General features: G+C 54.1%; 2 protein-coding genes across 4 annotated transcripts; one reads left to right on the top strand and one right to left on the bottom strand.

Annotated features, from left to right (window-relative positions):
• The first annotated feature begins 578 nt into the window (after positions 1–578).
• Positions 579–3,185, top strand: POLR1G (RNA polymerase I subunit G). The gene is made up of 3 exons (XM_036416449.2): positions 579–722; positions 1,280–1,421; positions 1,587–3,185. The coding sequence occupies exons 1-3, from the start codon at positions 701–703 to the stop codon at positions 2,929–2,931; spliced, it is 1,509 nt and encodes a 502-aa protein (XP_036272342.1). The 5' UTR covers positions 579–700; the 3' UTR covers positions 2,932–3,185.
• ERCC1 (ERCC excision repair 1, endonuclease non-catalytic subunit) lies at positions 3,036–23,070 on the bottom strand. Of its 3 annotated transcripts, none has more exons than XM_045573720.1 (10): positions 22,927–23,070; positions 22,314–22,425; positions 20,493–20,708; positions 16,059–16,162; positions 15,267–15,366; positions 13,748–13,824; positions 4,945–5,044; positions 3,670–3,741; positions 3,384–3,551; positions 3,036–3,141 (listed from the first exon to the last, which is right to left on the bottom strand). In XM_045573720.1, the coding sequence occupies exons 2-10, from the start codon at positions 22,404–22,406 to the stop codon at positions 3,088–3,090; spliced, it is 984 nt and encodes a 327-aa protein (XP_045429676.1). In that variant the 5' UTR covers positions 22,407–22,425; positions 22,927–23,070; the 3' UTR covers positions 3,036–3,087. The 3 variants fall into 3 exon arrangements, with proteins under 3 accessions (XP_045429676.1, XP_036272368.1, XP_036272370.1); XM_036416475.2 differs by having other exon boundaries at positions 3,384–3,452; positions 22,927–23,064; XM_036416477.2 differs by lacking the exon at positions 3,670–3,741 and having other exon boundaries at positions 3,384–3,452; positions 22,927–23,069.
• Between the last annotated feature and the right edge of the window lie 22 nt (positions 23,071–23,092).

Raw genomic sequence — 23,092 nt, 5'->3', positions numbered from 1 at the left:
TTAAATGAAATCCTCCAGGACAGCTACTTGTCTGGTTGGACCCACAGGCCCTATCCCTCAGCTCACACGGCCCCACGCGAGTCTGGAGGCTCCGCCCCCCCATGTTTCCCGCTCCCCCGAGGTCCAGAAGCCCCGCCCCTGGCTGGTACCTCACCCCCTGAGAGGAATCACCCCCTTTCCTTCACTCCCCCTCCCTTCCCACTCAAAGTTCTGGACTCCCGAGACACCGGGGCCTCCCCAGAAGGGACGGTAACACTGACAGCACAGCCACGCCAAGCAAGACGCTTACCTCTCTCTCTCTCTTTAAGGATTTCAGACCAATCGATCCTCCTGTCTCTTTAAGAGTTCGGTTCCATCCATGTGGCTGCCCCTTTAAGATGACGTTGGAGCCAACAATGTCTGAGACACTAAGGGGGGTGCCCGCCGGGGCCGGGTGGGGCTCTGCCTCCCTCCAGACGTCGAACCAGCTGGATCTGGGAGCAGGTTTGCAGGAACAGAGATCCTCCTTGGTTGTCTGCTCCGCACAAATGGAAATCTCCCGCAGTTCTGCTCACAAAGCCCGCGGGCTCCCAGAGGCGCCTCCCCGCCCCGCGCCCTTTGGGCGCTCCCGAGCCAGGCCCCGCCCCTCCGGCTCCACGTGGTCGGCGGCGGGGCCGGGGCGGCTTAGCTGCCGGTCTGTGCGTGAGCTGCGGGCACCGGGATGGCGGGGGCCCCGTCCGGAGGTGAGTTGCTTCAGGGCGGGCCGTCGGGGTGCAGAAGGCTGGCTGGTGGGAGGAGAAAGGGTCGCCGGGAGCGTCTGGGCGGGAAAAGGAACATCCCCGGAAACAGGACCTGCGAAAAGCATGCCCCGTGGAAGGCGGGGGTCGGGGCACTGGAGGGGGTTCGGCCGGAGAGGATATCTTGGGAGGGCTACCAGTGTAGGAAAGAGCCCCCCAGGATTTGGATCAGTGGAGATTAAGGGGTCTCCGTGGAACCCACCGTTGGAGAGACCGGTTGCGGGCCTTTGGGGTAGTCAAGAGGTTGGGACCAGTGCGATAGGCGCCCTGGAGTAGCGGTTCTACACCTTCCTAATGCCGCCACCCTTTCATACGGTTCCTCATGTTGTGGTGACCCCCAAACATAAAATTATTTTCGTTACTACTTCGTAGCTGTAATGTTGCTACTGTTAATGAATCCTAATGTGAATCTCTGTTTTCCGATGGACTTAGGCTCTACCATCCAGGGCCTGGAGGATTGGACTGGCAGGCAAGTGTCAACAGACCCGTTTTCCCCTCTGCAGGTGCTGCTCGGTTCTCTTGTCCCCCCAACTTTACCGCGACGTCCCCATCCTCAGAGTCCGCTCGTTTCTCGTTGGAGGCGCTGACGGGCCCAGACACAGAACTGTGGCTTATCCAGGCCCCTGTGGACTTCGTCCCAGACTGGTGAGTGGGCCCAGCTGCCTCCCTGGAGTTCCTGCCACCCTCGTAGATGGACTTGGGGGGGGGGGATTTAGAGGGCTTTGAACCTAGGAATGCATTTTCTCAGCTCCTTCCCCGTGCCACCGGAAGACTCTGACCCGGCTTCTGCCCTCCCCTTTCTCCTTTCAGCCTCAACGGGCGGCTGGTGCCGCTCTCCGGCTCCCAGGTGGTGAAGGGCAAGGTGGCAGGCAGGCGGCACCGCTACCGGGTCCTCAGCAGCGGCAGCCCCCACGCTGGAGACGCCACTCTGCTGGCCCCCTCGGCAGAGGCAGAAGGCGGCCTCACCTGTGCGCCGGCCCCCAAGGGCAGCCTGAGGATCTTGGAGGGCCCCCGAGAGTCCTCATCGGGGATCCCGCTGCATCCCATTCCCACCAGCCCCCCGCCACAGATCCCCCCCGGCCTGAGGCCTCGCTTCTGTGCCTTTGGCGGCAGCCCGCCAGTCCCAGGGCCTGGGGCCGCCGTGGCCCCGGGGCCACCGGCCTCGGCGAGGAGGAAAAGGCAGCGGCATGTCTCTGAGGCCGCTGTTCCTCGGGACGCGGTGAATGGGCCCGGGACCCTGGAGGGGGACACGGCTGTGGGGTCCTCGGGGGTGGACGCGGGGAAGAAGAAGAAAAAGCAGCGTCCCAGTGAGCTGCAGGCGGTGAAGCCGGAGCCTGAGGCTGAGGGGCTGGAACCCCTGGGAGTGCTGCTCCCGTCCCCCAGCAAGAAGAAGCAGCAGCTTAAAGAGGCAGACACGGGGGAGCTGGAACTCGTGATTAAAACGGAGCCTCTGCAGGAGCCAGTCCTGACCCCCGCTAAGAGGAGGAAGAGGCACAAGGGCACAGGAGGGACGGAGGCCGTGGAGGGGGTGGCAGCGGAGCCTCAGCCACAGGTGAAGGAGGAGCCCCAGGAGGAAGCCATCCCACTGCCGTCCTCCAAGAAGAAGAAGAAGAAAGAAAAGGGGTGCGGGGAGCCGGGGACCGAGGCTGTGGAGCCGGAGATGAGAACTCGGGAGCTCCCGGGGGAGACGGTGGAGCCTGAGCTGCCACTCGGTGAGACTGAGCCACAGGCCGAGGCAGCGCTGGCGTCCACCAAAAAGAGGAAGAAGAAGGAAAAATGGCAAAGCCCGATGGTGGAGCCGAAGACGGAGGTGGTGGCGCCCCAGGAGGAGGTGACGGTGCCGGCACTGCCAGGCGACCCCGAGCCTCAGGCAGCCCTGGCATCGCCCAAGAAGAAGAAGAAGAGAGAGAGAGGGCACAGAGCGGCAGAGCCAGGGACTGAGGCGGCTGGCCCACAAGGTGAGATGGCGGAGCCCGAGGCCAGGGCGGGTCCAGGGACCGCCGAGAAGAGGAAGAAGGGGGGCCAGGAGAGAGGGGTGCCAGAGACGCCATCCCAGGAGGAGATGCCAGAGCCGCCTCTGAATCCAGAGTCCGGGGAGGGGGCTCCCACGAGACGGGAGAAGAAGAGAAAGAAGCTGCAGCAGGAGCCTGCGTAGCCTCCTCCAGGGGCACGGACAACTGAGAAAGCCGAGGGCCGCCTGGGCGCCAGAGCCCAGAGCAGAGAAAACCCCTTCGGTGGCCGCAGCAGCACACAGCGGGAGCTTGGCGGGAAGACGCTTTATTGTTGCACAGAGGCCTCCCTGGCAGCGGGGTCACCCGGGCACCTTCAGGAAGGGCTCGTGGAGGACGTCAAACAGCCTGCGGGCCTGGGGGGAGAGGAGCCGTCATTAAATGAGCCATTTGTTCGGTGCACCCGCGTGGGCCGTGGTTCCTTTTCTCCCCGCTGGCTGTGAGGCTGGGCTGGTCCCCACCCTCTGGGCCTCGGTTTCCCCCATCTAGAGGAGAGGCACTGTGGGGCTTCGGAAACCTTAGAACTTTAGGATCTGGGGTCCCATCTATTTGGGGCTCCCCTCCAGCCCCTGCCCCGAGCCCATTCCAGATCTCTTACCTTCTGGGGCCCCAGGCCCGGGCACAAGGCCAGATCTTCCCTCGATGCGGCTATGAGCTGTTCCAGAGACTGAGGGGGTGGGAGTGAAGGGTCAGGGGAGGCGGCCATAAAACCCGCCCTGCCCCAGCTGGCCAGGGATCTCAGACATTCCCGGAAGAGGGTGAGGGCCTGTGGGAGGGCAGGGAGGGCAGGAAGAGAGGGCAGGGGGGTCAGGGAAACAGTAGGGGCTTCCTCCAAAAGGCACGGGGGCAGGAATGCCTGTAGGGACACAGGAAGCCTTCCTTACCCCGAAAGTGGTCAGGAGGGTCTGACTGTCTGTTTTGTTGACTGACTTCACAGTGGTCAGACATTCAGTCACCTGGAAGGGGGGAGGAGGCAGAGTGAGTTGGGAGAAGAGCGAACAGCGCTGAGCCCATGAGGGCAGTGCTGTTCCTGCTGTGTCCCCAGACCGCCTGGCATGCAGGAGGTGCTCAATAAATGCTTTTTTTTTTTTTTTTTTTTTTAATACTGACAAAGAGGTCATCTTAGAGTGACCCCCCCAATAGCTGAAAGGGTGTCGGTTGTGTGATGAGAAGATAAATAAATGCCACTTTTTTAGTTGGTTCCGTCCAGGGGAAGACTAGCTCTGAAGTCGGAGCTGTGTTCACACCAGGCCCCACTGCTTACTCCCTGGGAGGTCCTGGCTGAGGAAGTCATCTCTGGGCCTCCATTCCCAGGCTGCAGGGAGTCCTGGCGGTACCCACCTCAGGGTGGCTGCAGGCATCCACCATTACTCCATCACTAGAGGCCCGGTGCATGACATTCGTGATGGGGGCGTTGTCCCTCAGCCCAGAGCCCAGCGAGGTGGCCATCCAAGCTGTGCTCGCCAGCTGTGAGCACGGCTTCTGGCTGAGCAGCACTCCCCCATGGGGCGCACTGACATCTGCCCCCTGGTGGTCAGTGTGCATCACAGCAACCAGTAGTTCTGTTTGGTTGATTTGCATATTACCCTTTTAATAGATGGGACTGGAGCCCAGATTCAATCACTCGTTCAGCGGATAGTCCCTAAGTACCCACTGAAGGCTGGGTGGTGCTGGGGACACAGCAGGGACTAAGACAGCCTGGCTCTGCCCTCCTGGGGTCCCAGTACAGTGTGGGAGACACATTAGTTCCAGACAGTATTGACTCAGATGGGTTTGGATAGGGGGGGGTCCAGTGAGGACACCTGACCTGGCCTGGGGGTCAGGGAGGGCTTCCTGGAGGAGGGAGCACACAGAGCTCATATGTGAAAGATGGGATACCTGGAGAAGCTTGTAGGCATGGGAGAAGGGACAGAAAATGTGAGGCAGGGGGCGGGCAGGGCCTGGCAGAGCATGGCAAGAAAGCCGGGCTCTCCCCGAGGGCACGGGGAGCCACAGGATGGTGTTGATCTGGGGAGGGAAGCGTCAGGTTTGTGCTTAGACCCCACTAGCTGCTGTTCAGCTGGGAGAGGGGAGGAGAGGCATGACTGGGATCAGAAATGAAACTCAAACGCCCAGCAGGGTGCTGGGGGAGGGCGGGGAAGGGGGTGACGTGGCCTCACCCGGGACACGAAGTCCTGCTCCAGCTTCTCCATCAGCAGGTCTGCCGGCTTCTGCTCATAGGCCTTGTAGGTCTCCAGGTACCGCCCGGCCTCCTCGGGGCTGGGGGGAGAGGACATTCGGGTCAGCCAGGTTGGGGAGGGGCCATGTTTTAGATTCATTTCGTTACGGTGATAGTAACTGCTGACTTCAAACTAATATATACTGTAGAAAAATGAACAGCCCTAGCCAGTTTGGCACAGTGGATAGAGCATCGCCATGCGGACTGAAGGGTCCCAGGTTCCATTCTGGTCAAGGACAAATGCCCAGGTTACAGGCTCCATCACCAGTAGGGGGCGTATTCTCATCACTGATGTTTCCATTGCTCTCCCCCTTCCTCTCTGAAATCAATAAAAGTATTTTTTTTTTTTTAAAGTGAACATTCTCAGCCTCCTCGAAATGCCCCCTGGTATGTTTTCAGGCTAAAGACCAGAGTTTGGGCTTTATTATTATTTTTTAATGGATTTAAATTAAAAAAAAATGTTTTATTGATTTTTTTACAGAGAGGAACGGAGAGGGAAAGTTAGAAACATCGATGAGAGAGAAACATCGACCTGCTGCCTCCTGCACACACCCTACTGGGTATGTGCCCGCAACCAAGGTACATGCCCTTGACCAGAATTGAACCCGGGACCCTTCAGTCCGCAGGCAACACTCTATCCATTGAGCCACACCAGCTAGGGCTGTCTTGCGTTTTCTTAGCCTTCAAAATCCCGCTGGCAAAAAATGTTTGTTGATTCAATGTTGGTTGCATTTTTTATTCCATTCTTGAAAGAAACAGTCATTTTCCTGATTCTGTTGTTTTCCATGAAACGGGCTTGCAGCTCCTCTTTCTGAGCAGCAGGCGTTATTACTGTAATGCCATCGGCTCAGGACACACAGGTTAGCACCTGGATCCAGTGTGTGACTTGCTTTCGGCTCTGCGTTCTACACTATGCCCAGGACCCTTCCACAGAAGACAGCTCCGTCTCCTTTATGAAATGGCTGCACCACAGCCCATGGGCCTCGCTGTGTGCCATCACAGGCCTACGCCCATTACAGTCAGAAGCTTCTGGACTGTCTGCAGAGATCCCGTCAGGGCTGGGTCCCCTGTCCAGGTTACACGGCTGGCGAGGAGACTCCATCAGTGGGCGGGGCCACCGCCAGGCTCTGTGCTACTTCCCCATAGCGTGATTTTTATACTTGCTTTTGTTTTAATATACAACTAATACATAAATATATTTTCCCCAAATAAACAGCATAGAGGTGCATACCCAGAGGGGAGGCACAGAGTTACAAATATCCTTTGGCCTAAAAGCCCATTCCCGGGATTCAGGACAGAAGTAGGAGTGCTGGGGGTAACAGCGAAAGACAGAGACCAACAGGGGGCTGGCCTGTTCCATCTACACAAGGGAGTAGCTTAACAGCTGGAAAAGAACATGGATCCAGACAAGGAGCTGATATTCAGTGATTAAAACCAAGTGACCGCCCTAGCCGGTTGCTCAGTGCTTAGAGTGTCAACCTGCAGACTGAAGGATCCCGGGTTCAATCCCAGTCAAAGGTCCCTGGCACCAGTCAGGGAGCGTGCAGGAGGCAACCCATTGGTGTGTCTCTTTCACACTCTTCCTCTGTGTTTCTCCCCCTCCCTTCCATTCTCTCTAAAGAAATCAATGGAAAAAATATCCTTGGGGGAGGATTAGCAACAAAAACAAAGAAAGTGAGTTACCAAGTCACGAAAAGACATGGAGGAACCTTCCAAGCTCAGTGGAAGGAGCCAACCTGAAGAGGCTGTGAGATAACACAGAATCTAGGCTGGTGCTGCCCTCGGCCCCTGTAAGTGTGAAAGTGCTAAGAGCACCAGAGTGTCCTCGTTCTGGTGAGGGGCTCTCGGTGGGCTCCGGGATGGGGCCGGTCCCCCGAAAGTGCAAGCCATGATTAGAAACTTGGAAGTTTCCGCCCCACCCCAGCCCCACCTCCAGGGACGAGGGGCTGGACGGGAGTTAATCATTGATCAGGCCAACGAGGTGAGGAGCTGCCTTCCTCTCGGAAGCACAGGGTTCACAGAGCGTCTGGGCCGTGAATGCATCCACCCAGCGTGACTCACTCTGCTCCCCGAGCACAGACAGTCCTGCCCAGGCTCCTCCGGCTGCGCCCTCAGAGCTCCTCCCCTGGCTGTGCATCTATTGTATGTCCTTCGGTAACCGGGAAACAGCCGGCGGGTGTCTATGTCCTTCAGTAACCGGTAAACAGCCGGCGGGTGTCTATGTCCTTCAGTGACCGGTAAACAGCCGGCGGGTGTCTATGTCCTTCAGTGACCGGTAAACAGCCGGCGGGTGTCTATGTCCTTCGGTAACCGGTAAACAGCCGGCGGGTGTCTATGTCCTTCGGTAACCGGGAAACAGCCGGCGGGTGTCTATGTCCTTCGGTAACCGGGAAACAGCCGGCGGGTGTCTATGTCCTTCGGTAACCGGTAAACAGCCGGCGGGTGTCTATGTCCTTCGGTAACCGGGAAACAGCCCGGCGGGTGTCTATGTCCTTCGGTAACCGGTAAACAGCCGGCGGGTGTCTATGTCCTTCAGTAACCAGTAAACAGCCGGCGGGTGTCTATGTCCTTCGGTAACCGGTAAACAGCCGGCGGGTGTCTATGTCCTTCGGTAACCGGTAAACAGGCGGGTGTCTATGTCCTTCGGTAACCGGTAAACAGCCCGGCGGGTGTCTATGTCCTTCGGTAACCGGTAAACAGCCGGCGGGTGTCTATGTCCTTCAGTAACCAGTAAACAGCCGGCGGGTGTCTATGTCCTTCGGTAACCGGTAAACAGCCCGGCGGGTGTCTATGTCCTTCGGTAACCGGTAAACAGCCCGGCGGGTGTCTATGTCCTTCGGTAACCGGTAAACAGCCCGGCGGGTGTCTATGTCCTTCGGTAACCGGTAAACAGCCCGGCGGGCGGGCGTCTCCGCTGTGGAGCTCGCCCTGAGCACCGATGGTGCCGGCTCCAATCCTAGGCAGGCCTTGGTTTCGGCCGGATCCCCAGTCGGGGTGCGTATGGGAGGCAGCCGATCCATGTTTCTCTCCCACCCCCACTCCCCACTCTATAAAATCAATTAAAAAACACATCCACGGACAAGGATTAAATTAAAAAATAACTGGTGAACGTCAGTGTTCCCGGAGTGCGATGAGCCTCTCCAGCTAACTGTCACACCTGAGGGGGCGCGGGCCCCCCCACAGCCGCTGGGTCAGGGCACGGGTGCCGGCTGCCGCGCCCGGAGTGTGGGATCTGCCGTCTCCAGACAGACAGCGCCACGACTGAGTGAAACTGTAGGAAACCCAGTGGGCACCGCAGAAGACTGCCTGGTGCGGGTGTGGAGTGCTTTGTGAGCAGAGAAGGAGACACAGGATAAAGACCCATGGTGAGGCCGAAACCAGTTTGGCTCAGCGGTGGAGTGTCAGTCTGCGGACTGAAGGGTCCCAGGTTCGATCCCAGTCAAGGGCATGTGCATTGGTTGCGGGCACATTCCCAGTAGGGGGCGTGCAGGAGGTAGCTGGTCGATGTTTCTCTCTCATCGATGTGTCTAGCTCTCTATCTCTCTCCCTTCCTCTCTGTAAACAATCAATAAAATATATATTAAAAAAAAAAAAAAAAAAAAAAAAAAAGGCCCACGGTGAGAAGAACGGGGTTCTCCCCGCACAGGAAGGCCTGGGCTCTCCCCATTTCAGCGGTAACTGTCTGATTCCAGGGGGACGTTCTGGAAAAGGCAAACCATGGAGACAAAGGTGACAAAGAGCAGTGGTTCCCGGGCGTAGGGGAGGGATGACCAGGAGAGCACAGGGACTTTAGGACAATGAAACTATTCTGTAAGCTTCTGCCCCACCCCACCCAGCGGAGACAGAGAGGAGCTGGAAATGGAGTTAGTCATGGAGGCAGGAATTCTGGTCACATGTCATACCTCTGTCAAGTCCTACAGAATGCACAACACAACTGTAACCAATGTAGCACACTAATTAATGCAAGATGTAAACACTAGGAGAAATTGTATGTGGGAACTCTCTCTATATATCTTTAATTGAGCCGGGACCAGTTTGGCTCAGTGGATAGAGCATCGGCCTGTGGACTGAAAGGTCCCGGGTTCGATTCCAGTCAAGGGCATGTACCTTGGTTGCGGGAACATCTCCAGTAGGGGGGGTGCAAGAGGCAGCTGATCGATGATTCTCTCTCATCGATGTTTCTAACTCTCTATCCCTCTCTCTTCCTCTGTGAAAAATCAATAAAAAATATATATAAAATATATTTTTAATTGACTTTGGAGAGGTGGAAGGAGCCCGCTGGCATGGCTCAATGGTTTAGTGTCAACCTATGAACCAGAGGTCACAGTTCGATTCCCCATCAGGGCACATGCCCGGGTTGCAGGCTCGGTCTTTAAATTAAAAAAAAAAAAAGAATTATAGAAAAAATACAAAAACAAAATAACTGCTCTTAAATAATAATGTGTATTACTTTTTTAAAATGTGGATACTATATTGGATTACTGCACGGCTATGAAACAAATGAATGAGGCTGCTCTCTACAGGACATAGAAAAGACCTGCAGATAATGACAACGCAGGGCACAGCAGGCTGCAGTGCCCAGCGCACTGCCTCCACTCATGGCTTTTCGACTTTACAACGTGCAGAAGCGATGCGCACTCGGCAGAAACCGCTGGGCTGAGCCGCGGCGTTCTGCGGGGCAGGCGCAGGAACAGCATCCACCTTACGGCATTTTCAACTTCCAATGGGTTATTGGGCTGTAACCCCAACGTAAGCCAAGGGGCATCTGTATGTAGCATGCTTACGTCTAAGAAAGGAAGGAAACTAAGATGTTTTCGCACAGGCTGCTTGTGTCTTACAGAAACATTGAAAGGGAATCAAGAAACCAACAACAGGGAAGTGGAGTAGGAGGGAAGGAGAGGAGACACTTCTCCATATATATTGTTGAGAATGTGTGTGTGTGTGCGCGCGCGCATATGTGTACACATACACTGAGTGGCCAGATTACGGTATTATGATCTCTGAACGCATAATAATCTGGCCACTCACTGTATATCCTATATAAAAAAAGACTAATATGCAAATTGTCCCCTCAACCAGGAGTTCAACCAGGAGGCAGGCTGGCCAACCACCCATGTCCCCTCTGCATGCCCAGGATGGCTGGACCCACCCATGCACAAATTCATGCACCGGGCCTCTACTATATATACACACATTAAATGGCCAGATTATTATGTGTTCAGAAATCATCATAATCTGGCCACTCACCGAAACTGGTTTGGCTCAGTGGCAGAGCATCGGTCTATGGACTGAAAGGTCCCAAGTTTGATTCCGGTCAAGGAGCATGTACGTTGGTTGCGGGCACATCCCCGGTAGAGGGTGTGCAAGAGGCAGCTGGTCAATGTTTCTCTCTCATCGATGTTTCTAGTTTTCTATCCCTCTCCCTTCCTCTCTGTAAAAAGTCAATAAAATATATTTTAAAAAATTATATAGGTTTCAAGTGCACAATTACGTCATACATCATCTGTATATTACATTGAATGTTCACCACCCAAAGTCCACTCTCCTTCCGTCACCATATGTTTGACCTCCTTTACCCATTACTACCTCCCTGTTTTGTTTTGTTGTTTTAAATATATCAATATTTTATTGATTCTGTACAGAGAGGAAGGGAGAGAGATAGAGAGTTAGAAACATTGATGAGAGAGTCATCAATCAACTGCCTCCTGCACACCCCCTACTGGGGATATGCCTGCAACCAAGGTACATGCCCTTGACCGGAATCGAACCCAGGACCCTTCAGTCCCCAAGCCGACTCTATCCATTGAGCCAAACCGGTCTCGGCACTACCTCCATGTTTTGATAGCCAATCACGTCTCCTGCCAACCGAACATGCAGGTGCCTATTTCATACTATCTGTCTCGATGTTTTCACCGAATAAATGGGTAAAAAATGGCGCATCATTTTTCATATTCTACTCTTTTCCTGATAAATTATAATATGGTTTATTAATTTTCTAGGTGTTTTTGGCTACCTGTATTAGACTTTTTAAAAACTGGGTCACCTTTTTCTTATTGACTTGTAGGAGGTTCTTTATAAACAGTGAATATTAATATAAACATATTAATATGATATAAACATTTAGCCCTGGCTGGTGTGACTCCGTTGACTGTAGTTTCATCCCATACACCAGAAGGTGGCGGGCTGAATGCCAGGTCAGGGCACATACCCAGGTTTTGGGTTTGATGCCCCATTGGGGCATGTGCAGGAGGCAACCGATGGATGTTTCTCTCTCACATCAATATTTCTCTCTCTCCCTCTCTTTATCTCTCTAAGATTAATTTATTATTATTTTTTAAATCCTCACCCAAGGATTTTTTTTAAAGACAGTGGAAGGAAGAGGGAGAGACAGAGAGAAACACTGATATGAGAGAAATACATCAATTGGTTGCTTCCTACATGCCCCCTAACCAAGGTCAGGAGCCTGCAACTGAGGAACATGCCCTTGACCAGAATGGAATCCAGGACCCTTCAGTCCACAGGCTGACGCTCTATCCATTGAGCCAAACCGGCTAGGGCTCTAAGATTAATTTTTAAAATAAATAAAATATAAAGTTGGCTGTGGTTTTAAAATATTAAAAAAAACAACACTTAGGATTTAAGAAACAACAACATAAGAATCATTGGAAGAAATGTCCTCAGGTAAGGGTTAACAACAACAAAAATTTAAATATATTTTACCATCCTGCCGAAACCCGTTTGGCTCAGTGGACAGAGCGTCGGCCTACGGACTGAAAAGTCCCGGGGTTCGATTCCGGTCAAGGGCATGTACTTGGTTGCAGGCACATTCCCAGTAGGGGATGTGCAAGAGGCAGCTGATCGATGATTCTCTCTCATCGATGTTTCTAACTCTCTATCCCTCTCTCTTCCTCTCTATAAAATATATATATATATATATATATATATATATATATATATATATATATATTTACCATCTTATCCTATATAATAAAAGGGTAATAGGCAAAATGACCCTAACAGCAGAACAACCGCTCGACCAGTCACTATGATCGCAGGCCAGGCCTAGGGACCGGTAGTACCTGTGCATGAATTTTGTGTACCGGGCCTCTAGCATAAATGTAATTTGCATGACCATGTATAAATTAGGGTTCTTAAATCTGTTATATACACACCAAGTCTTTTTTCTTAGTTTGTCATTTGCCTTTTTGTTGTTGTGTTAATCTTCACCCGAAGGTATTTCTTCCACTGGTTTTTCAGAAAGAGTGGAAGGAAGGGAGAGAGACAGAGAGAAACATCGATGTGAGAGAAACATATGATTGGCTGCCTCCTGCACACCCCCGGTTGGGGCCAGGAATCAAGCATGTAACCGAAGTGCATACCTTTGACCAGAATTGAACCCAGTCCCTTCAGTCCTCAGACAGATGCTCTAACCACTGAGCAACAGGCTACGGTTGTCATTGCCTTTACCTTTGTTTACGGCATCTCTCAACGTTCGAAAGACTCTAATTATAATCTTCTCAAATCAGCCCAACTTTTCCTTCATGGATTTAGGGGCTTATGTCTTGCTTTGGAACTTTTCATACCCCAGATTATAAAAAATATCCTCCCATTAAATTTCTTGTAACACTCTTATTGTAAAAATATGATTTGGGGTTAAAGTAAGTTATCCTGACGCTATCTATCCTCACCCAAGGGTTTTTTCCATTGATGTTTATTCCCATTGAGTTTTAGCGAGAGCAGAAGGGAGGGAGGGAGAGGGCAGAGAGGAAGAGAGAGAGAAACATGGATCAGCTGCTTTCCTTATGTCCCCAAATGAGGACTGAAACCTCAGCCCAGGTATGTGCCCTGCAGGAACGGAACCTGCAGTCTTTCAGTGACAGGACAACGTCCAACCAACCGACCACTCTCGCTGGGCTCCTGTCCTTTCCTTTTTGTCCAAAATATATTTTTATTGATTTCACAGAGCCCTCAACTTGGGCATGTGCCCTTGACCGGAATCAAACCTGGGACACTTCAGTTCACAGGCCAACACTCTATCCATTAAGCCAAACCAACTAGCGGTATCGTACTTTTTAAAAAATCACTTGTCACTATCCTGGCCAGTTTGGCTCAATGGATAGAGTGTCAGCCTGTGACCAGGCTGGCAGGGGGGCCAGTTAGGGGCAACCAGGCAGGTAAGCAATTAGGAGCCAGAGTTCTAGGATTGTGAAAGGGATGTCCGACTACCGGTTTAGGCCTGATCCCCAGGATTGGGCCTAAACCGGCAGTCGGACATCCCCCCAGGGGTCCCAGATTGGAGAGGGTACAGGCTGGGCTGAGGGGACCCCCTGCCTGTGCACGAATTTCATGCACTGGGCCTCTAGAAATAAAATAAAAATCACTTGTCAGGATTTACATTTTGTTTATGGTGTGAAAGAAGGCTTCTTTTTTTTTGGAGAACCAATCTATGGTCTTTAGAGAACCAGAAGTTCAATGAATTGTTCAGCTAGATTTTATGTCTAATTCATAAGTGACTAGTATGGGCCTGGGATTTGATCTATGTTACCTGCCTTTGTGCCTACAGCCCTACAAAGAAGATATTAGGGCCTATGTCACAGATGAGGCCAGAGACACTGAGGCCAGAGAGAGGCAGTGCCTGGGCCGGGCTCACAGAGAGAGAAGGGAGGAGAAGGGAAGGGCTGGGAGGTTGGGGGAGAGGATGACTCTCGGGATAGAGCTGACCTGGGCGGGAGCCTCGATCTCACCTCCAGGCAAGGACCAGCGTGCAGTCTGCCAGGATGCACATCTTAGCCAGCTCCTTGAGGGCCTGCTGAGGGTCTTTCTGGGTAGAGAAGAACATCAGAATGAGCGATCTGGGAGAAAGCAAGGCGTTGTAGTCTTGAAAACACAGCGGCTTCGGATGCAGGGAACCTTCCATTCATTGACACTCCCTAAGCTCCTATGGGTGCTGGCCTGTGCTGGGAGCCAGCAGTGACCGCGACAGCCTGGTTCTCTCCTCCAGGAGCTCGCCGTCTGAAGGGACAGATGCATCCTCAGACAGTGAGGACCAGTGGCCAGAGCTGGAGGGGCTGGAGGTGGAGACCCCAGAGGAGCATGTGGCCTGGGAGAGTGTTCTGGGAGAGCTTCTGAGGAGGAGCCGTCTGAGCTGAGACCTTCCGGAGGATGAAGAGGAGGAGAGGCAGCTCAGGAGAGCAGAAAAGGGAACCTTAAACAGGGAAGAGCGTGTGCAGGAAGGGAGAAAGGAGAGGGCGTGAGCAATGGGACAGAGGATGGGAAAGAAAGGTTTGTTTTTAATTGATTTGAGAGAGAGAGAGAGAGAGAGAAAGGGGGAAAGAGGGAGGGGGAGAAACATCGATGTGTTGTTCCACTTATTCATGCATTCATCGGCTGATTCTTGTATATGTCCTGACCGGGGATCAGACCTGCAACCTTGACATATTGAGATAACCCTCTAACCAACGGAGCCGCTGGCCAGGGCAACAGAGAGGGTTTTCACACGGAAGCTCAGGCATGAGGGCAGAGAGCGGGGTGAGAACAAGAGCTTCCGGGCCGTGGGGAGCACCGGGAAGCCACTTAGGGTGTTTTCGGTTGTTGTCAATCCTCCCCCAAGGATATTTTTCCCACTGATTTTTGAGAAAGAGTGGAAGGGAGGCAGGGAGAGGGAGACAAAGAGACAGAGAGAGGGAAACACTGATGTGCGAGAGACACAATGACTGGTTGCCTGACTAGGGCCAGGGATCGAACCTTCCACCCAGGTACGTACCCTTGACCAGAAATCAAAGCGGAGACCCTTCAGTGCTTGGGCCGACGATCTTACCACTGGGCAACAATGGCCAGGGCCCATTCAGGGGTTTGAACACCAGACCTGTGCATTAGGAGGGCCCTCTGGCGGCTTTGAGGAGGAGAGGGGTCAAGGCCGGAGGCCAGGGGACAAAGGGAGAGGCTGGGGCAGGGACCCAGGCATGAGAGGGGCCTAAATCGGGCCAGGCTGTGCCGACAGAGAACATAAAACAGATTCAAGTAAGATGCAGGGGCGGAGTGCCGGGACTAGTTAAAGCCGGTTGGGGAAGAAGGAGATGGGTCACTTTACCCTCCCACCTCCTTACAACGCAGGGTGTCACCGTCAGATGTGAAGACGGGTCCTCCCTGAGGCTTCCCCTGGCATTTCTCCTCGGAAGGGGTTCGACGGTCCCCTTGGCGACCAGGAGGCCGAGGCCCCCGCTGCGCAGGCGGGACGGAGCCGGAGGGGAGCACCCCGCTTACCACGTCCACCTGCACCAGCAGCACCCGCAGCGCGAAGCTCTTCCCCAGGCTCTGCAGCCGCTCGTGGATGTAGTCCCGGTGGAGGTTGTGGTAGCGGAGGCTGGGAGGGGAGAGGCGGGAGTGAGGGGTCTCCTGGCCCGAGTTCCAGGGAGCCCCCTTCACTCTAACACGCGGGGAGCGGGGCAGCCTGGCCGGGCGCTGAGGCTCGGGGTCACTGCCTCCCCCTGCAGGAGGGGCACAGCGGGGCTGGCAGAGGGGCTGCCCAGCTCGGGCTCCCTGCATTGTCGGCCCCGGGTCTTCCCTGAGGAGGGGAGGCCAGCGCCCTAGAGAGCAAGACCGGGACGCCGCGCGGCTGGTCAGAGAAGCAGGGGCCACCCCAGGGCTCTGGCTGGTGGGGACGGAGGGGGCATCTCCACCTGGGAGCCAGGGACATCTCTGCCCGGAGCCGCCGGCCCTCACGCCTGCAGGGGGCCGGGAACTTAGAAACTTCACTTCCCCGGGGCCTCTGGAGAGGGACTAGGGTGTAACGGGGCGGAGGACAGGGAAATCCTGGGTCTGGTCACCTTCAGGCCTGGATGTTGGGGCCGCTCAGTCTGAGGCATGAGTGACCCGGCCCCAGGCTGCTCAGGCACAGGAGTCTGGGCCCAGCTCTGGTCACTCCGGGCGCCCCCAGCCCGGCCTCTTCCTCGCACCCCAGGCCCAGAGCCCTCAGCCCCATGCCCGGCGGCCCCGGGAAGAGCCCAGCACCCGGCGCGCCCTCCGCGCCCTCCTGCAGGCGGCCAGCCCGCTCACCTGAGGAAGAGGGCGCAGGTGCTCTGGCCCAGCACGTAGTCGGGAACCACGTCGCCGAATTCCCAGGGCACGTTGCGCACAAACTTCAGCACCGGGTTGCCCCTCTGGGGAGGGAGGGAGAGCGGAAGCCATTAACAGGGAGGACCCTGGAGCCACGGCCACTCCAGGCCCCCCCCCCCCCCCAGCTCTCTCAGCACCTCCCCACCCTTCTCCTGCCCGGCGCCTGGGTCTTGCAACTTCTCTCTCCTCTGCCGGACCAGTTCGGCTCAGTGGTTAGCATGGAACCATGAAGCAGGAGGCCACGGTTAGATTCCCTGATGCCCATGAGGAAGGGAGAGGGAGAGAGAGAATCATCAATGATGAGAGAGAACCACTGATCAGCTGCCTCCTGCACGCCCCACACTGGGGATCCTGGGCATGTGCCCTGACCGGAAATGAACTGTGACCTCCTGGTTCGTAGGTCGATGCTCAACCACTGACCCACACTGGCCAGGCAGGCTCTCCTCCCCCTGAGCCCAACATGTCCTTGGCACTCCAGCTCTGACCTTGGCTCCTCTCCCCGAGCCCCAGGCTAGAACTGAAGGATCCCTGTGTCTGTCTCTAACTCCCCAGCCCAATGTGGGTGTCCTGTGGCCCACCAGACACTTCCCCTGGACGCCCACCTCCCTGTGTCCAAACGCCCTCAGCATCTGCCCTCACACCTCCTCCCCCTCCCGGCTCTACAGCCCGCTGTGGCTCCCCGGCGCCTTCAGGGGGAGTCTCATGTGGCTCCACACAGCAGGCTCCTCTCACGTTCTTCCTGAACTTACCCTGTAGCCTAGAACTGCAGGACTCTGAGGAAGTCAAGCTCCAATCCATCCAGTAAGTATTTACTTATTTATTTAAATATGTTTTTTATTGATTTTTTACAGAGAGGAAGGGAGAGGAAAAGGGAGCTAGAAACATTGATGAGAGAGAAACATGGACCAGCTGCCTCCTGCACACCCCTCACTGGGGATGTGCCCACAACCAATGTACATGCCCTTGACCGGAATCGAACCTGGGACCCCTTAATCCACAGACCGACGCTCTATCCACTGAGCTAAACCGGTCTCTATCCACTGAGCCATCCAGTTTTGCACATCCAGTAAGTATTTAATGAGCACCAGCCATGGGCCTAAGAACTGGGGATACAGCAGTAACCCAGACAGACAAACCCCTCCTCTCCTGCGGGACAGCCATTCAACAAGACGATCTCAGGGATGAAGGTGTAACTGCCAGTGAGGGGACTGGGATCTAAGAGGGTGGGACCTGCTCCCGGGGTGGGTGTGGGTGACCAGAGCCGAGGGGCGGGAAGTCTGTAGGGGTCCACAGTCACACAGGCCCTGGGCCATCTAACTGGCGGCTGGCGGGAGCCATGTAAAGGGGCAGGATCATGTTTTAATTTTTAAAGGATACTAGAGGCCTGGTGCAAGAATTCATGTACTAGTACGGCCCCTCGGCCTGACCCGTGGGATCAGGCCAAAACCAGCTCTCTGACATCCCTCGAGGGGCCCCTGGATTCTGAGAGGGCAGTGGAGAGATGCAGAAGGTTGGCCAGCCTGGGAGGGACAATGGGAGGGCTCCAGGGCCTGTCTGGCCTGTCTCACTCAGTCCTGATCAGCAGACCCCAGCAGCAAGCTAACCTACCTGCCAGAGCATCTGCCCCCTGGTGATCAGTGCATATCATAGCGACTGGTTGCCTGTCTGCCCCCTGGTGGTCAGTGCTAGTCATAACAAGCAGTTGAGCAGCCTTAGCGTATCATTAGCATATTATGCTTTGGGTTTTTGTTTGTTTGTTTGTTTTTCAATATATTTTATTGATTTTTGTACAGAGAAGAAGGGAGAGAGATAGTTAGAAACATCAAATAGAGAGAGTCATTGATCAGCTGCCTCTTGCACACCCCCTACTGGGGATATGCTCGCAACCAAGGTACATGCCCTTAACCGGAATCGAACCCGGGGCCCTTCAGTCCCCAAGCCAACGCTCTATCCACTCAGCCAAACCGGTCCCGACAGCATATTATGCTTTGATTGGTTGAACAGCCGACCAGTCAACTGGACACTTAGCGTGTTAGGCTTTTATTATATAGGATGACCAAAAACAAAAGGTCAGACAACGACAGATGGAGAGAATATGGTGAAACTGGGACATTCACACATTACTGGTGGGAATGTAAAACAATGCAACTTTTTAGAAAATAGTCTGGGAGTTCCTGAAAAAGTTAAACATGGAGTGGTCATGTGACCCAGCAAATCCACGCCCAAATCAATACCCAAGAGAACGAGAACCACTCATCTGCACAAAACTTCACAGCATTTTTATAATAACAGAAACGTACGCATAACCCAGTGGACTGTCCAGCAATGGATGAATGGAGAAACAAGATGCGGCAAATGCACAGAATGGAATACTGCTCAGCAATGAAAAGGGATGAGTGAACCTTAAACAAGCTCAGGGAAAGAAGCCAGGCATCAGGTGATGGGCGTTTGAGTTTCACCCACTTTTTGGCTATTGTGAATAATGCAGCTATGAACATTTGCGTACAAGATTTTGGCGGGCGTACGTGTTTTTTTTTCCTTGTTTTTTTTTTAAATATTATATATTTTATTGATTTCTTACAGAGAGGAAGAGAGAGGGATAGAGAATTAGAAACATCGATGAGAGAGAATCATCGATCAGCTGCCTCTTGCACACTCCCCACTGGGGATGTGCCCGCAACCAAGGTACATGCCCTTGACCGGAATCGAACCCGGGACCTTTCAGTCCTCAGTCCAACGCTCTATCCACAGAGGCAAACCGGTTTCGGCTGGACGTACATTTTCATTACCCTCCGATATGTACCCATCAGTGGACTTGCTGGGTCATGTGCTAACTCTATTATTAAGTATTTAAGGAACTGCCAGACCATTCTCCATGGCTGCGCCATTTTACATTCCCACCAGCGTCTGAGGGTTCCAGATCCTTCGCAGACTCACAGCACTCATCCCCGTCTGTGCTTTCCAGTGTAGCCATTCCAGTAGGTGTGGGTGGAATCTCATTGTGTTTATTTTTAAAAAATATACGTTTATTGATTTCAAAAAGGAAGGGAGACGGAAAGAGAGATAGGAACATCAATAATGAGAGAGAATCATGGATTGGCTGCCTCCTGCACACCTGGGCAGATGCCCTGACCGGAAATCAAACCATTGAGCCACACTGGCTGGGCACTCATTGTAGTTTTGATATGCACTTCCCTGATGGCTAATGATATTGAGCATCTTTTCACACCTATTTTTTTTAACTGCTGACAGCTTTACAGATATCCCCCAATTCTTCCCAGCCCCTGCCCCAACCCATCTTTTCACATTCTAGAGTCCTATCATTGTCTTTGTATAAAGAACACCAGCTCCATCAATTGTAGAGACTGTATGTTTCCTTTCTATCACTCTATCCCCAGAGCCTAGAACAGCATCTGGCAACCTCTGAATGTATTTGTGGACTATAAGTGGATGAACCCTCATTTTATTTTATTTATTTAAGTATATTTTATTATTTTACAGAGAGGAAGGGGGAGAGAGAGAGAGAGAGAAACACCGTTCGGCTGCCTCCTGCACACCCTCTACTAGGGATCGAGCCTGCCACCAAGGTACACGCCCTTGACCAGAACTGAACCCGGGACCATTTAGTCACAGGCTGACGCTCTATCCACTGAGCCAAACCAGTAGTTAGGGTGTGAACCCCATTTTAAAAGCACAGATGGTAAACCATTTGCCCAAGATCACACGACGACTATGCAGCCCAGCAGGATTTGAATTCGGGTCTGTGTTCAATAAATAGTCTTTGAATATAGGAGCAAAACTGGGGTTAGGAAATGTAGGTGCACTAACACAATCACACCCCCAACAGGAGTAGTCAGCCTGTTGTGGATGGAATGTGTGTGTCCCATCAAAACTGAAACCTGACCCTCAATGGAATGGGATTAGGAGGTGAGGGGAGGTGATGAGGTCATGTGGGTGGAGCCCTCAGGAAGGGGATTAGTGCCCTTATAAAAGAGACCCCAGAGCTCCTTCCCCGTGAGGACAGTGGGCAGACAGCCCTCTATGAACCTCCGCAGACCCCAATTCTGTACGTGCCTTCATCTTGAACTTCTCAGCCTCCAAAACTGTGAGGAATAATTCCAAACGTTTGTCTACGCCACCCAGTCTATGGCATTTTTGTTATAGCAAAATAAGACATGTGGGGAGGCATCAATCTACACACAGTAGTTGAATGAATGAATGAATGGATGGATGAATGAATGAATGAATGAACTGTGCTGCTGACAGGACAATGGCCAGAACTTACACCTCCTTCCACTGCATACCAGAAAGTCATCCTTATTACTATTTTTCCCACCAAAACGTAAAGCCCCACTTCTCCATCCTCCTCCTCACCTGCCGGGGGCTCACAATGATGCTGTTGGATTTCGCCCCTGGTTTGGGAGCCTGGCTGGGGGTCTCTCCTGCCTGGGGTTCGGGCCCGCTGGGGGGCGCGGCGCCAGCCCCGCCTTCAGGTCCGGAGATGGCATACTCAGCGTAGGTCTGAGGGGCGGCCTGCGGTGAGGTCTCCGTGGTGGGATGGCTCCGAGCGGATCGGAATAAGGGCTTGACCTGTGAGGAGAGAGGGTGGGAGGGATCAAAATCAGAATCTCTCCACTTCTCCCAACTTCTCAGCCTCCACCTAGGTCCCAGTCACCGTCCTCTCTCCCTTGGACCACGGTCATCACCTCCTCACCAGTGCCCTGCCCAACCCTCACCGCCCCCCACACTGTCATATCCTGTCCCTCCTCTGCCCAGAGCCTGCCTCAGGGTAAAAGCCACAGCAGTCGCCATAGCCCACTCCCTGCTTTCTCTGCTCAGCCCGCTGGCCTTGGTGCTGCCCTCACTGCACCAGGCTCCCTCTGACCTCAGAGCCTCCGCACCCAGATGTCACACAGCTCGCTGCATCACCTACTCCCGTCTCTGCCACGACGTCACCTTCTCCGGGAGGCAGTCCTCTGACTGCCCCACCTCAGGCCCCACCTCTCCTCCATCACATCTTATATCCTTAGTCTAATTTCTCTTTATTTATTTATTTAAAATATATTTTATTGATTTTGTACAGAGAGGAAGGGAGAGAGATAGAGAGTTAGAAACATCGATGAGAGAGAGTCATCGATCAGCTGCCTCTTGCACACCCCCTACTGGGGATATGCTCGCAACCAAGGTAGATGCCCTTGACCGGAATCGAACCCGGGTCCCTTCAGTCCCCAAGCTGATGCTCTATCCATTGAGCCAAACCGGTCTCGGCTCTCTTTCTTTTTTTAAATATGTTTTTGTTGATTTCAGAGAGGAAGGGAGAGGGAAAGGAGGGGGATAGAAACATAATGATGACAGAGAATCATTGATCAGCTACCTCCTGCACACACACACACACACACACACACACACACACACCCCTTACTGGGGATCAAGCCCAGTGCCCTGACCTAAATAGAGCTGTGATGTCCCGGCTCATAGGTCAAAGCTCAACCACTGAGCCACACTGGCTGAGTGCACTTTCTTTTCTTCCTAGCCCATGAGCAGCAGCCAGTACTCAGCATCAGCCAACTGCTTTCCTGTGAGAGATCTCCATGTTGCCAGACCTTCGATTGACCAAGGAGCAGACCAAAAGATGTCAAAAGTGCCAGCTTTCTTTTAAAATTGCAAAACCTTCCAATTCTTTTTTTAAATATATTTTCTTGATTTTTTACAGAGAGGAAGGAAGAGGAATAGAGAGCCAGAAACATCAATGAGAGAGAAACATCGATCAGCTGCCTCCTGGGATGTGCCTGCAACTAAGGTACATGCCCTTGACCGGAATCGAACCCAGGACCCTTCAGTCCGCAGGCCGACGCTCTATCTACTGAGCCAAACCGGTTTCGGCAAAACCTTCCAATTCTTAAATGTCAGCAAGAAATCCAGGCCTTGCAGGTTGCTGGCCACATAAACACATCCCCCGGCCACACGTTTGCTGCCAGTTTGCGTCCCCTGCCTTAGGCCTCTCTTAGAACCACCGTGACATGTTACAGGTAGAGAAACTGAGATGGGAAGCAAAGGACTCCAACATTTCCTAACCCACACTGTAGCCCACTGGCCCTTCCCGTCCCCCTCCTCCCACAGCCCTCCCAGCGGGGGGGTCCGGGGGAGCCCACCCCCACCCCCATCCCCACCCCCACCCCCATCTCTCCGTCCTACCCCAGCGGGAGGGACCGCGTCCTCGTCCAGGGGAATGAGGAATCTCTTCCTGGTGGGCGGCTCCGCCGGCGGCCGCACTCCCCCTTCGTCCATCCCGAGGCTCTGCTGGGGCCTGTGAGTGAAGCCGGGGCGGCGGGAGCGAGTGAGACATCAGCGTCTGCATCCCCATCCCCCCAGCAGGAACCCCCCCTCACAGCCACCTCCCCCTTCCTCCCCCGCCAAACATAAAAACAAAAATAAAAAAATCCCAGGCCTCCACTGCAAACACCCAGCGCCCCAGCTTCTCCAAAGCCCCGTCCGGAGGGTGCACCCCCTGCGGCTCGCCCCGCCCAGAAGGCCCCTAGGTTCCCTCCGTCCCTCCCTCACCGCACCCCGCCTCTCAGTGCCCGCCCGGCCGCGGTCCCCACCTCCGTCCGCCCCGCCCCACGGAGCGCACCTGGATGCCCGCCCCGCCCTCCCTCCTGTCCATCTCGGACACCGCAGCTACGGATTGGCTTCCGCGGCTGCCATTCGCCTCCAGCAGCCTCCAGCCCCCCTCCCCTCCCTCCACCTGTCCCCCCGCTCACTGCCCTTCCCGCCCCAGCCCCGCAGCCTCGGCGCCGGGAGGACTCACCTCCTCGCCCCGCGCCGCCGGGAAAAGACCGGCGCGGCTAGAGCGTCCCCAGGCTCGCTTCACTTCCGGCCTCTCTAGCCCTCGAGCCCAGAGCGCGGTCCCGCGCAGCGCTCTATGGTCCTGGAGGACTGTGGAGGTTCGGGCTGGAGAGAGCCCTCTGTCCTCG

Source organism: Pipistrellus kuhlii, unplaced genomic scaffold (genome assembly GCF_014108245.1).
Source record: "Pipistrellus kuhlii isolate mPipKuh1 unplaced genomic scaffold, mPipKuh1.p scaffold_m20_p_55, whole genome shotgun sequence".
Classification (NCBI taxonomy): Eukaryota; Metazoa; Chordata; class Mammalia; order Chiroptera; family Vespertilionidae; genus Pipistrellus; species Pipistrellus kuhlii.
This window is presented reverse-complemented; position numbering and strand designations above follow the sequence as displayed.